Here is a 15566-nt window from a genome sequence, read left to right as displayed (position 1 = left end):
GAAACTCCAAGCATAGGTTCGACTGCATCATTAGATCCTCAGTTTAGATTATATGATAAAGCAATTACTAGTATACAATTAACCAACAGTCTCAGTCTGCTTTTTCTGAGAGCATTTCAAACCAGGAATTCCAAGAAAGATGTGGATCTTCAAAATTACGGAACACGTGACATAATTACCAGCAACCGATCATGTCCCACTCAGACAAATATAATCATCCTTCATCCTATGCAGCATGAGTTCCGCAAAAAATATCATGTGAAACTCAACTCATCGAGTTCATGGATCGATGATATTACACAAAACCTAGACGAAGGAATGCAAACAGATCGCTAAATTATATATGGACTTCTCCAAGGCTATTGAAAGTCTTGAAAAAGTAAGCAGATTAGAACAGAGGAGATTTTTGTGCAACGTTTCTGCGAATTAATTTCCCGTGTTTAATTCCTTGTTTTCGGCAAACCTCTAACTTACCACTATCAAATGAAAATTAAATAAGTCGATAGAGTGTGCTTTTGTAATTACTATATTAGACAAAAAAGTTTAACAAGCTTCATCTGGGGACATAATATAATAGGGTAATACTCTTTGTAAGTGCTGTTTAATTGCTTCAGTGTTGGACAGACTGTGATTATACCATATAAAACATCTTTCTATAACAATAAGTTAAATTACTTATTTATTTTTCCAGGTGTTTATAACGAGAAGAAAGTCCCAGATCGTGAACTTGACTTGAAATAACAGCTTTCAATCGAAAACCAACAATGCAAATTAACCAATAGACCGTCAAAACTAGAAGTAACAAGGCTCGTGGGTACAAAAATTTCAGCCAAAAATTAAACCTTCATTTTTTCAGTACAAATTTTATTTATTACACTATTAGTTATTACTTTATGATATGGTATAAAAAATCAACCCAAAAGATCGATTCTGTTTGGCCCCAGATGACTTTTAAAATGTTTATATCATTGAAAAAGCTCCAAATTATCTGCCCTTTTCAAAAATGCCATTTTTTTGGCATTTTTGGAATATCTTTTTTACTCTTCGGTGATCTATATTTTTTATTATTGTTTTAAAATAAGCTGTACATAAACCAGAGACATATAATGCATAAACTAAATAATTGTAAAATTTAGGCAAATTCTGTAATTAGGTTATTTTTTTTATTTCGATATTACCTATATTACTCGGATTTTCTCCTATTAGTTCAACAGAAAAAAGGACATGAACAAAAATGTATGCGTCTTCCGGAGGCAGATTGTGAGCTTAAATGAACGATGACCGCATTCTTTTATTTCATTTTTCTTTTTATTATAGACAATAGGCAATATATACTATAGACAATATTTTCTTAGCACCAAACACATTTACATTAAATGGTTATGCCGCTACAAAATTAAATTAATAAACTGACAATAGTTAAATTGATTATAACAAGGATTTGTATAGTTAGAAATCTACAAATCCTTGATCAGAGGCGGATTAAGTGGGGCCCAGGGAGGCCATCCCCCTCCCCCTTTTCGGGAAAAAAATTGGTTGCTTATATAGGGAATCACTGAAGCGTGACTGGAGCGGCCCCCTCTTAGGTCAGTCAGTGGGCCCCCACTTATGAGAATTCCTTGATCCGCCACTGTTGATTATAATTATATTAGAGTGACAGTAGTATTCACAGCGAAGAAGAAAAAGAATATAAATATCCGCCACCAGTTAACACATTATTAATGTTCATGAACAATTAAAAAAAGAACACAGACAAAAATCAGGTTGCATATTATAAGAAATACATGTACAAGTTATACAGATGTTCTCAATAAAAAAAACAATCATTAATATACTTTATGGTGATTTTTATAATGACTGGTACACTGCTATTCATATGACAAAGTTCATTAAAAAATATAGCGAAATCCTATATTAAAAAAAATAATTTTATACCCAGGAGTCCCCTTAATATCATCATTTCTTTATTATGTTGTAATACAATTTTAACTGTATAGTGGTATTTTTATACGCATTGTAACAACGTTCGTTTTACTTGTGAAATCTTGCATTTATTCGAATTTGGGTTGCCTCAATATCCGTGACGTTGTGCACAGGTACCGAAACCACGTTGAACTGTGTTTACAAAATCGACTCGGTTACTTCGAAACTGAAGTAAGATAAGCTGATAAGAGTAGGATCATTTAACCGATTGAGTAATAGGATATACATGCAAAAGCTTCTAATAACAAACATATATTCGCAAATTATTAATTCTGTAAACTGGCTGTCAAACTCAAAGAAACAAGATCATGAAGATTGAAGATAAAAGTTTTCATTGACCAATCATAGACCCTCAATTTTAAGGGGCAGATATATAATAATTTAACAACTTCACAATGATCATGATGATTATAGCATAACATTTCCTTGTCACAACTTTTGGACAAATGACTGTCACTACTCAGATAAGGTATTAAAACTGCACTTTAGCTTCAACAACTGGAAATGACTGGTGCCTTCAGGGGCGGATCCAGCCATTTTAAAAGGGGGGTGGGGGGGGGGGGGGGGTTCTAGCTATATGCTCCCATTCAAATGCATCGATTGGCAAAAAAAGGGGGGTTACCCCCCCTTGATCCGCCAATGGCCTGAGTGGTCCAAATAATTATGATTTCTTGCAATGTCTTTGTCATGTTTAGGCCAACTAAAATTAATTAGTAGATTTTCATCCAAATTTTTGAAAAAAATGGGGCGGGTGGGAGGATTTTATTTTTTTAATTTTATTTCATATGAAACCCTTGTCACAAGTTCTGCATACCGCGGGGTATGTGCTAGTGGAAAACAAGCTTGTATATAAAAAATAAGAATTGCTTATGTACATATACTACATGTACTGCATAGTGAAAGCCTGATACGGGAATCTGCCAAAACCGTAAGCGGGGTCCGGGATCAGAACCCCCCAATGAGACCCTGATTCAAAGCCATGTAATTTTTTAATAGTTTGTCATGCTTTTTTCAAAAATGTAATTAAAGTATGGGTTACATGACTATTTTTCACCTTAGTTTGTGCAAAATTGTCAGTTTGTATAGATTGTGTATGAAAAATCCCATTTTGTGATTGATTTTGATTTATTGTTGGTTGCTTAACGTCCAGTGGCAAATATTTCATGCATATTCAGGACGATCCCATTTTGTGTGATAAAAAGAAAACTGCATGACAGAATTTTTGGATTAAATGTGAAAAGATCGCTCTGGGGCTTGCTTTCAGAGAAGAAAAATGCTACATATCGAAATAGGCATTACATCCAAAACGTTAACACTGCCTTTATATAATTGCTTTATCTGAGTTATCTCCCCTTATTTGGCAAGTTGAAAAAAAAATGAATCAAAAGGGTACATTTTTGTATATTTTTAAAAAAAATTAAAAAGTCTTAGATAGGATAAAACACTTAATTTTCTATATTAACATCAACAATCTGTTTTGATGTTTGAGAAAAGATGCCAACCCAAAGATATTACTCCTTATATATTAATATAAATGTAATTGTTTGCACTTATTAATACCATTAAATTGAGAATATTCATGTTAAGCCTTGAAAACCGAAAAAATTATTTTGCTCAGTAAAATTATATCCCACTTGGACATGTTCTAGATAATTCCACACTTATCCACATTCTGTTCAACAATATTCAGGTACACACATAGTTTTGTTGGTTATTTGTTTAAAAATAAAGCAGCATTTATTTAGAAATCCCTTCACTTTTTCTCAAATAAATTATGTAAATTATTTATTTTCAGATTTTATGGCATGCAGTGTTTTGGGTCAAATACAGTTTTCTTCTAAACAGTCAGTTGTATCTAGACTTCTTCAATGGATTGCTGTACTAAAATCTGAGTGGACTTGTACAGCAGATAAATACCTTGATAAACAAACAATGTATCACCAAGGTTACAATCCTCAGTTTGAGGACCAAAACTACATGTATTATGTGCAACAGCAATTTCCAGCCTACATGCAAAACTACAACATGAACATGCCAATGCAACAAAATTTTAGACCACGTCCACGTTTTCAGGGACGTCCTCCTTTCCAAGGTGGGCGCCGCCCTGAACAGAGGCACTGGCAGCAACAGGACAATTATTCTAGTGTTCGTGACCATATAAGACAAGATATAATTAATCAACTAAATATCGAAGTGGGAGATGATGAACTGCATAACAATTCAAACTACACAGCTTTCAATGCTAATAATTCCAATAAAAAGTAAGTGTCACAATGGATTTAGATAGATCATTTCAATATTATCTTCAACTCTGGAGTTGTAATATTTTTACAGATAATTTGTCAATGTATGTCATTATGTACCTTCTCTTTCAATATCTGTGGTAGGTCACTAGTACATTCTGGTAGTAGACCTAGTAAGAACAAATAATTGAAGTAAAATCAGTGCAATTTAAAGAAAACTGTTTCCCCGTGATTTTGTGGTGTATAGAAATGCTATAATTTGAGATCACTTTTCCAGTCTGTCAGGTATCTTCTTTCTATTTGCAGATACTTATTTCAAATTGTTTAACACACATTTTACATGAAGTAAATTATATGAAAATCTTTGCTTCACACATTTTTGAGACCCTACTGAACACTTCCTGTTTTTTGATACTTTAAATGTTTAGTACATTGTAGTAGACATGATCCATGACAAGGCATGCACTTTTTCCCCCACAATATTGATAATTCCATTGATATCTCAAAAGCTGTAATCATTTATTTAAGAAAATTTATCATTTTAGGAGAAAATCAGATGATGATGACTCGCCAAGTAAGAATAAGAGATCAAAACAAGATTATATACTCAGGATTCCACCAACTCCAAAGTCTTCATCAAACTCACAGGTAAAATATACTCACTATAGATTCACAACTTTAATATTCAGGAAACCTCCAACTCCTTAATCTTCATCAAACTCACAGATAAATGTCACTCACTTTAAAGATGTTTTAGAAATTAAAAATACTCAAGAGCAAGAACAAAGAGAATACTGTAAACATGATTTTTCAGGAAAATGTCAAAAATGGACTTTGTGTGAAATTGAAATAAGTCATGTTAATACTATTACTATAATGGTTTACAGCAGTTCTGTAAAACTTAAACCTATAAATTGTGAGGGAAAAAACATAAGAAAAAAAAGCCTCAATATACATGATATACATGAATTAAATAAAAATCAGAATTGAAACGGGGATGTTTTCATTCACAAAATGTATGCACATTTACAAAATTCTACAATTCTGTTGACAGATAACTCAAGCTATGATAGAATATTTTGTTGAGAATCATCAAACAGAAGAAATGTACATGAAGAAGGTCAAGTTAAGAGATGCACTGTACAGTATATTAAATGGAGTATTACCACGTAAGTAGTTTTGCCACCTGTTTACTTATGATTTTAGAGATATAGTCATGGTCTTAAATTACCTGAAATGACAAAACCTGCCAACAATTATAAATACACAATTGTACATGTTGTAGGTTTTATCTTTAATAAGTGCCTTCTAGTTTTATTATTTTGGCTGATGATTTGAATTTTACATGTATATCAAAACATAAAAAGCTAATAAATGAAACATACAAAATATACTTGTCCAGGTAAAAGATCTATTTCTCTGTTATGACAGTTTCCATGGCAACATTCAATTCATTGATGTTGTATTTTGATAACGACTCCAATTTTAATGTACATTCATTTACTGATGAAAATTGACACAATATGCTAGAATGTTAACTTAAATTGTTTCTAAAATCTTTGCAGGCTAAAAAATAAATAAAATGTAAAATCTGCAATTTATATTTGCCTCTTATCTATTATGTCTCAGAAAGTTTTAAAATAGTCTTTGAAAATTACCTCAGAAAGACTAGTTAAAAAATAATATGAAAATAAATGACTAAATATAAAGACTGATTTGTTTTTCATTTACCGATTGTGGTTTATATATGATTTTGGATTTTCCTTTTGAATTTTCCTCATGAGTTCAGTATTTTTGTATTTTTACTTGTTCCTGTGGATTTGTTTTGTATTTTCAGATTGTGGTTTATATATTGTTGGTTCCTCTATGAGTGGTTGTGGAACAATGACTTCGGACATGGATCTCTGTCTTATGATCACAGACCAACCAGTATGTTCATTTTGTATACCTGGTTTGAATAAAAGGGGCACTTGCTACGAGATATAAAAAAAGATATATATTTTTTTTTTTAGTTCAATCGTTATTAAAAGAGAAATGATGAAATATATATTGGTTATACTAGCCAAATTGGTTAAATTTTATCAAATTAACATGATTAAGCAAAGAAACATTCCTGATAAAATATAAACTGGCATCATGTGACCTTCAATTTAACCCATTAGCTAGAGATTGGTTATGCATGTATAAATCATTGTCAGCCATTAATACAAGGAGAAAAATGTCAACATTGAAAGTGATGCAAAGGTGAACCATTTCCTTGACTGATTTGATCCACAAAAATCCTTATACAGGTTAAAACGATGATTTACTTATTTTTTAACCTATATTATGAAACCAAACAGACCTAGAAAAATCCAATTGCACAATGTAGTTATCTCAGTCTGCGACGTTAACCACTAGCCCGATGCCCCAGACTAGTAATTTTCAGCTCGGACTAGTAAACTTTATTTATCGCTAGCCCGACCGGACTAATAAGAAATATAACGTCCTCTCTATGTTATTTAAAAATTTAAAGGTATTTTGGACTTCAAATTTAGTTCAAAGTATTACAGAAAAGATCGTCAAGTTAATGTGTACGAAGTCGAACTATCGAGATCGATAATTATACATTTATCCCGAGGAAGTGAAACAGAAACGAAAACCAGTCGCTTGTTCCGGTATTCCGATCTGTCTGATAACCAATATAAAGTGGACCAACACGGACACTATAATGAAGGCAATTGTTTATAAAACGAAAAGACTATCATGTTTTCCCCCGATTAATTTCATATCTTTAATGATAAAACAAAATGTTTTAGTTTAATTCACATAATCATTAAAGAGTTTAAATAGATTTATGTCATTATGAGTTATCTTAACAACACCGTGTTGGTACACTTCGATCTTTTTGGTAATTAGACAGACCGTAGACCATGTGAACATAGGAAAACGTAAAACGTAAATATGCTTCAATGGACAGCCGGGGCAAAGCCAGGAAAGGCTTTTAAAAGAAAAAGAACAGATGATGATGTAACGGAACAAAACAAAAAGTACGAGGTCACCAGCACCAGAGGGTTTCAACCCCATTGGAAAACCGACCGTCTGTGGTTGCAGTACGATGAAAAGTCATCTGAGACTGTTAGTGTTATGTTTTGTACATATTGCAAAGACAATAAAAAAAATAACAACTTTGCTAAAGGGACTTCCAACTTCAGGCTTGAAGATAATGAGGAATAAAACTTGAAAACTCTGAAATTGTTTTTATTATCATATATGGACAGAACACATGACAAAAAATAATTAGTGTCACAAGTTTTTCTTGTTTAATGATTTTTTGCAAATGTAAAATCCTTAAAATTAGCTAAAAAAAATAATTTTCAAACAGCTTAAAACCCTTTCAGGTATGCTCAAAATGCAGGATTTTGCATCTAAGATTTCAAAATTTTTATGGGGGGGCATGCCCCCAAACCCCCCTAGGTGGTTCGGTTCGCTGCGCGACCCTCACCGGTGTCGGACTACTGGAAATAATCGAGGACTAGTAAATTTTTTAAGCTACTAGTCCAGTGGACTAGTACCATCAAAAGTTTTTGGTGCAGACTGTTATCTTTTCATTTTTAGGTTGAATTATGTGACTGCCCGCACAATATTGTCAAAAACTCGTGTGCCATTGCCAGTGTCAATGTAAACTATGTCATAGGCAAATGCAAATTTTACTACACTTTTAAGAAAAATAGCATATATGATATTTTGGCATCAGTGGTACATGTTTAATTTCTTTTCAGATAGAACAAGCCAAAGAGGCACCAGAATTATTATATCTAATCCAGAGGTCTTTCAGTAAATGTTGTAAGTATATCACAATCTGTATTATCTGTTTGTTAACTTATTGGGGAAAATTTAATGGCTTGGTGGTGACTACTGTATTACAAACATGTAATGACTGCAGTTGAGAGCTTGATTCCCACACATGACTAGGATTGTCAGTTTTTCTACAGAAGGTTTGTGGCACTTTCTCTGGGCTCTCCAGCTTCACCGACTGTCACGAAATAGCAAATAAGTGCAGAAAGTTGCATTGAACACCAATCAATGAAATGAAATCAACATTTTAATTCATTAGTACAGTAAATAAAAGATAATTCTGGTTCAGCATCTACTGCAATCCATACAACACCCACTATGGAAATTCACATTGTCACAATCAGGAACAGGACAGTCATTCAATTTTAAATAAGAATAAAAAGAGGGTGACTCATAAATAATCACATTGTGTGTATAGTAATTAAAGCTCAAATCAAAGTGTAGTTGATCATTTAGAACTGGGGAAAAAAACCCACATGAGACAGTCTATAATATGTTTTTGTCAAAATTGGTTTAGATTTCATGGAACATCAATATACAAATTTTTAGTACTTTTGAAATTGATGTCACTTTGTTTTAATTTTTTTCAGCATTCCTAAACAGATCTATGGTGATAAGAGCCAAAGTTCCAATTCTCAGGTTTACTGACACAATAAGGTATTTTCTTACACTGAAAAGTAAAGTACTCAGAAAAAAAGTTGATAAAAGTTGATAAAAGACATTCAAAATTCATATCAGATTATGATAACAAAGATGAAAGCTACACAAAAAAAATTTAAATAAAAATTGTCCAACACTTTAAAAAAAAATTCAAAAGGGAGATAATTTCAGAGTTCCTTCAATATTTCTTGCATATTTTTTTTATATTATACCGGTACACATTATTCGAATATGATATAACTTGGTGACTTATTATGATTTACATTTTTTGCTTTTTTTCAGCCAAGTAGAATGTGATTTAAATGTAAACAATAGTGTAGGAATACGGAATACACATCTTATCAAGTACTATTGTATGTGTAAGTAGTTTATTTATTGTATGTGTTAGTTTGTTATTTATTGTAAGTGCTTCATAACTGTCTTGGGAGTCTCATGATTGCACGCTTACCTTCAACCTTAGAGGTTGGCGTTTCGATTCTGTAAATTTAAACTTTTAATTATAAAATTTGTTACTTCTCTGCCAAAGTAAATCAAGTATACATATGTAATGTTTTGCTTTTGGTTGGTTTACTTTAATGGCATTGAAGGGATTAATTATACTGCGTCCGTTTAGGACACAAGATCTTGCGTCAAAGACTGTAAATCAAGTTTTCTCATCAAGTCTTTGTTTCAGTTAACAGATTGTTGTTGACTTTTTGATTTCAAACATTTCATGAAAATCATACTTGTCTACATAAAATTAAGGAGAAATGGTATGATTGCCAATGAAACAGCCATCCACTAAGGTTCACTTATGAAATATTAAAAAGGAGATGTGGTATGATAGCCAATGAGACAACTCTCCACAAGAGACCAAAACGACACAGAAATTAACAACTACAGGACACCATAGACTGTTTTGGTAATGCCTAATGATCTTGAACTGATTTTTGAGTAAATTAATGTATAACCATGACTTGTAGATCATGCTTGTGTTTCATTTTATTGAATTGTTCCAGCTGGGATGCCTTATCTTTCAAATGAATTTCATGAAATGGACATTGAATAGTGTGGGAGTCTAGTTCAAAGCAGGGTTTACATTCGTATCTCATGAAGATCTTGTAAATATATGAATGTAATATTTGGAATTTAAAAAAACAATCCATCATTATCACCAATTAAATACCAAATATATGAACTAATTTTAATATTTTTAAATTTGCAGTGGATTGGCGAATACGTCCATTAATGCTGTACATTAAGATGTGGTCTCGTTTCCATGACATTAATGATGCCAGGAAGATGACCATATCTAGTTATTCTCTATGTCTCATGGTCATTCACTACTTACAATGTAAGTATATATAAGGACAATGTAAAATAAGTAAATATATGGAAATTTCATTATATTTTTCTTATATCAACTATTTGCCAAGTTATATTTTATTTAGACGTCATGTACCAATGGTTCTTTGGTCTTTTGTTTGTAAAGTTATGGCATTGAAAAGATCTATCCTGAAATACTATAGAAGAGGATGCGATAGAAAAACGGGGTTGAAAATTGAGACTTTTTTTCAAACTGTATTATTCTGTGATAATTAACCTTTTGGGTCATGCACATCAATAGACATGCATATATGTGATAAAACACTACCTAAAAACCACTGGAAAAATCAAAAGATAGACATCTTGTTAGCCGAAACTTTATAACAAAGATATTCTGAAACAAAAAAACAAAAGCTTCAGAATTTACATGTAAATACTTAAAAGTGCAGTTATAATAAAAAACTCAATTTCTTTTTTAGTTGGATGTAAACCACAAGTCCTGCCATCACTACAAAAACTTTATCCTGTAGGTATATAATGTATTGTTGTTTCTCATTTTAAACTTAACTTTTTCATGGATATTTGATTTAGTGGATTTGTCAATGTTGCATACAAACCTATATTGAATTTGTTATTTGTTGAACAGCTAAATTATCTAATTATTAGCATTCACACTGACATGACTGACATTAGATATGTGTTACACTTTATACAGACATGTTTTGTTCTTGCTTAAGCGATTTTTTTTTGTCTTTCTGAAAGATTTCTGCAGCATTTTGGTGAAATTTTGGTTATTTGAAAATTAGAAAGATATTTAGTAAAAACATTATCTCAATATGAAATTAAATTCAAATTCTAATTATAAGGGAATAAAAAAAGAAGACATTATGCTTCTATATATATACAGATATACATGCTATAGTTCATTAGTTCATTTAATATATATTTAAAACAACTTTAAGAAAGATTGTTTGAATGTTACTTTTTAATTTTCTTTTCCAGGATATTTTTCATTCAGAATCAGATATTACAGCTTTAAGATTTGATCACCAGCTGAAGTATAAAAGTAAAAATGACCAGACACTCGGGGATCTATTTTTAGGGTTTCTGGAATATTACACCAATAATTTTGCGTAAGTTTAGGACTTTCAATAACAACACCATACATGCTACATGTATATGGTTATTTCATCATTGTGGATTTATGTCTTAGCTTCAGAATAAAAAATAATCTCAATATTGACTTCCTTAGACAAAAAAAATGAAGATTCTTTAATAAGGCCACACCAACTAAATCTTAATTTACCGTTCTGTGTTGTACATATAAAAAGATTAGAAGTATTTTCAACCCCAACCCCCAATGGATGATTACCAATAGGCCTCAAGTCAACCATCAAATTGTTTCCAGAAAGTTAAGAATTGTCCAACAAAGGCAATATGTAGATATAAACCTTATTCATTTCTATTTCAGTTTTGATACTCAATTAATGAGTGTAAGAACAGGAACAAGAATGCAGAAATATATGGCCATAGGCCAGACGAATGATAAAAACCAGTGGAAGTGCCTAAATATAGAAGGTAAGGAAACAGAAATATATGGCCATAGGCCTGACAAATGATAAAACCCAATAAATGGAAGTGCCTAAATATAGAATGAGGATATAGAACTATAAGGTCATAGGCCAGACAAATGACAATGAAAGTTTCCAAATAAAGGTCAGAACAGATTTGATGGTTATCATAACAACAACATGATTTTGGAGAGACCGACAATACTTCAGGAATATTCAAAGTCACAAGTCAATGAAAAATAGACAATGTCAAGGTAAAACATGATGAAAAACCCAACAGTAAAAAAAACACACTTGCTCCACACACTTTCACACAACTTTCCTTTTATGATGAGATATATTAGTAGTTTTGTACCTATGGGTTGATAAGACAAGATTGTTCTTTCAATTAAAAACAAGTGCCAGTTTACCATTACAAATCTTTAAGAAACATTTGTTCATATTTATAAATATATATTAGAAAGTGACACAATTTGAATTAGATCTGTGCTTATCTTGAAATTATATATGTTTCTATTTTCAGAACCTTTTGATCTTACAAATACTGCCAGAAGTTGTTATGATGAACACACATTTGAGAGGATTAAGAGAGTGATCAGACTTAGCTATCAAAGACTTTCAAGGTCACGTGATGTCAAGGTCATTCTAACAAGTCCATTCTAGCTTGTCAAGATAACAGCAACTTTTAAAGCTATTGGCAAACAGATTGTGGAAAGGACTGTTCAAGACAAAAGGAAGCTTTAATTTTATTTGCCAGAAGATTGTAGATGGGATCTATCCATTGACTGCCAAAACACAATGGTGAAATTCGGGTTGATACTTGGAAGAGGGGATATATTGTTTTGTGTAGAAAATGTTTTCAGTGAGATTTTGACTCATCATATGAGCTGTACTGATTTCTGTTAACAGAATCTGTGATTAACTAAAGCATACTTAAAACTTGTACAACAAGTGATTGAACAAGGAGCTTCATTCAAAAGTCTAATAGATGTGAAACCTTTTACTTAACAATGCTTAATGGAAGAACAACATGATTTTGTCTTTAAAGTTTAGTGATTGTATTTATGAATAGGTATTAAAAGTATAGCTGAATATTTAATTGACTAATGTTGATGATTCAGGCATATAGTTGAAAAGAGACATTTGACATTTGGTGCTAAAATATGAAAAAAAGCATTTATGTTTTTAATCAGATGACAGTTAGCCATGCAAATACCTTATATTTTAGGGGTGAGATATATGGTGTTTTAGCTCATCAGGCTCATACAGCCAGTAGGACTTATTGCACATAATTTTTGTTTGTCGTCTGTTCATATTTTGAAAACTATACAAAAAATATGACCAAAACTGTCAGATGGGATACTCTTTATGGGAGTAATTGCACTCAATTATTAATTTTTCCTAAAATTATATAGACAATTTGAATTGCAAAAAAAGACATGCAAAATGGTTTTGTTTTCATTTTTATTGTTTTGAAATCTTAAGCAGAAAATGAAAAACAGCAAAATATAACCAGCTTGATAAAATCTATAATTAAGTCAACATGGCTCAATTCTCTGTCTTCTCCCTTTAAAGGAGTGGCCCCTTAAATGAAGATTCTAACACACTTTTGTGTTTTAGATTGAAACTTTTGTACATTGTAGATATGGTAGATATTGCAAAATTGTAAACAGCAAAAATATTAACTACACAGTTTTTACACTTTTCATTTTTGCCTTTTTCATGAACTCTTGATTAAATATTAAGGCAAAATATCTGTCAAGCAAAAATGATTTTACAAATTATTTTGGTCTACACAATTCTCCATTGATTCTAAACTTAAATTCTTAGTGCACGGCATCAGTTTTAGGATAAAGTGTCAGGGGAGATAATCATATACAGATTCTATGGAGCCATACTTAAAATTTGCTTATGCAGTGAAAGGATATGAGTCCCAATCAAGAAAATATTGATCAATAGAATAGTAAATTTATGATAATCAAAGTATTATATAGTTGGTTGAGTCCAAATTTTGTCCATGGGAAAGATTTTATGAAAGCTCATTGAATTTTCCCAAACGATGTTTAAGTTTTGATCTGCATTAAGTGTGATATTTATTGGGTTATATACATGATAATATTACATTTGTTATAATGTGTTTTGATATGTACAGAGAGCATTTGATGAAAATAAACTATTTTCTAAAAACAGTATAAATATATGTGGTTAGATTTGTTGGTTTTGTATTTTAAATGGAGAAAATAGGTGTATGCTAGAGAAGCAACCCAACAACATAACAAGACATAAAGGGGTCCATTTACAGTTTTCAACAATACATAAACATCTGTAAAATGTGTCAGAATCTAGATTTAAGTATTTGTCCATCAATATTGAAAAGATTTAAATATACTCTTACCTTTGTACTGCTTAATCCAAATATATTTTACCTACATGTATATCAATTAGCTATTCAAATCTTCAAAAAAAAAATCACTCTTTAGTTTTGAAAATTAATTTTTATGCTTCGAGGTCATTAAGTTTTACCATTGTCTGAAAATTGGTTTCTGTTCCATTACATTAATTTGCCTCAAACAAATGTTATGAAACTAATACACTATGCTTATTACCACAAAACACAGTTCAAATTTGTATTTTGATGGTGTCACTAGTACTTTTACTGTTCTGGAGTTGTGCCCCTTTACAAATGGAAAAATGGGGAATTTTTTGTTTCTGTTCTATTACTTTAGTTAGCCTCAATCAGATTTATGAAACTTATACACAATGCTTATTACCTGAAAATACAGATCAAGTATGACTTTGGGTAGCCTCAGTGTTACTATTCTAGAGTTATGCCCCTTTACATTTGTGGGTACCAGTTTTCGTGGATTTAGGAAAAATTGTATTTTCATTGTTATTAGATTTCGTGATCTTGCTGAGGTCTGAATACAAGCTGTGAAGCCTGCAGAAAATTAGCGCTTTGTGAACACCTATTTCCAGGAAATGGACAACAACATCATGAATAAAAAAAAGTTCATAGTATGTAATCAGCAGAAATCATACAACCAACCAAAAGCTACCTATTTCAATATTTCTTTTTATGTAATATCAGGTCTAAATGGTTGAAGCCTTGTGGAAGAGGTTATTGTGCATATATGGCAGCTTGTGTAGTTGGAATGATCAGTTTGATGTATAACGAATTTCAACATTACATGCATGTTTCATAAAAATCCATACTTTAGATTGGCTGAACATTCCAATAATAAATTGTATTTCCCAGTAAGATTCAACATTCATGACATCACAAGCATCTTGTGACAATTTGACAACAATCATATGAAAACACTGAAAAGCTTGATACAACTCATGATTTCATTGTAATAGCATACAAGAGTTGAATGCTTCTTTTTGTAATGTTATATAAACAAGGAATTATTTGAATCTGGAATAATTTTGAAATCTGGAAAATTGATTAGAAATGTATGATGAAATCTAACCCAACTAAATAGGGTTAGCCATGCACGCATGGCTAAGGTTAATTCAAGGCTCACTATCATTTTAGTATGAACTAACTAACCCCCTTAACCATGCGTGTATGGCTAACCCAATTTAGTTGGATTAGTTTTCATCATAAATTTCTTATTAATTTTCCAGAATTCAAAATTATTCCAGATTCAAATAATTCCTTGTTTATAGGTTATAAAAGCTATGATCATGCACACAGATACTGTGATGATTTTCCAATATCATATACAAAAAGATCAATATGAAATAGATAATTTTATCCCCTTTAAAGGTGAAATACAAATTATGTGAATTGCACGAAAGCCATAAAAGATGTTTAGTAAAAATCTGATAGGGGGAGGTTCTTGTTAAGTGTAATCCACTTTCACTTTCTACCAAAAACATACCAATATATTTGTTTGCTTGATTTAATGATTTTGAACCATTAGGCTGTATTTTCATTTTTGCCTTTAATTTTTATACAACC

The 15566-nt window shown here is 31.4% G+C and overlaps 1 protein-coding gene across 1 annotated transcript; it reads left to right on the top strand.

Moving 5' to 3' along the window:
• Nucleotides 1-2177: 2177 nt before the first annotated feature.
• Nucleotides 2178-13795, top strand: LOC134714577 (poly(A) RNA polymerase GLD2-like). Its single transcript, XM_063575934.1, has 13 exons — nucleotides 2178-2195; nucleotides 3779-4244; nucleotides 4772-4874; nucleotides 5281-5395; nucleotides 6064-6155; nucleotides 7988-8051; nucleotides 8654-8720; nucleotides 9006-9082; nucleotides 9928-10056; nucleotides 10508-10554; nucleotides 11031-11161; nucleotides 11500-11606; nucleotides 12123-13795. The coding sequence occupies exons 2-13, from the start codon at nucleotides 3784-3786 to the stop codon at nucleotides 12260-12262; spliced, it is 1533 nt and encodes a 510-aa protein (XP_063432004.1). The 5' UTR covers nucleotides 2178-2195; nucleotides 3779-3783; the 3' UTR covers nucleotides 12263-13795.
• Nucleotides 13796-15566: the final 1771 nt, after the last annotated feature.

The sequence above is a fragment of the Mytilus trossulus genome, chromosome 4 (genome assembly GCF_036588685.1).
Source record: "Mytilus trossulus isolate FHL-02 chromosome 4, PNRI_Mtr1.1.1.hap1, whole genome shotgun sequence".
NCBI classification, from domain to species: Eukaryota; Metazoa; Mollusca; class Bivalvia; order Mytilida; family Mytilidae; genus Mytilus; species Mytilus trossulus.
Note: the sequence above shows the minus strand (reverse complement) of the source record. Positions and strands in the feature narration are given on the sequence as shown.

Coding starts and splice junctions, on each gene's coding strand:
- LOC134714577 (XM_063575934.1), top strand. CDS start 3,784: ATGGCATGCAGTGTTTTGGGTCAAATACAGTTTTCTTCTAAACAGTCA. Junction 4,875..5,280: donor AGTCTTCATCAAACTCACAG/GTAAAATATACT, acceptor TTCTGTTGACAG/ATAACTCAAGCTATGATAGA. Junction 10,057..10,507: donor GGTCATTCACTACTTACAAT/GTAAGTATATAT, acceptor TTTCTTTTTTAG/TTGGATGTAAACCACAAGTC.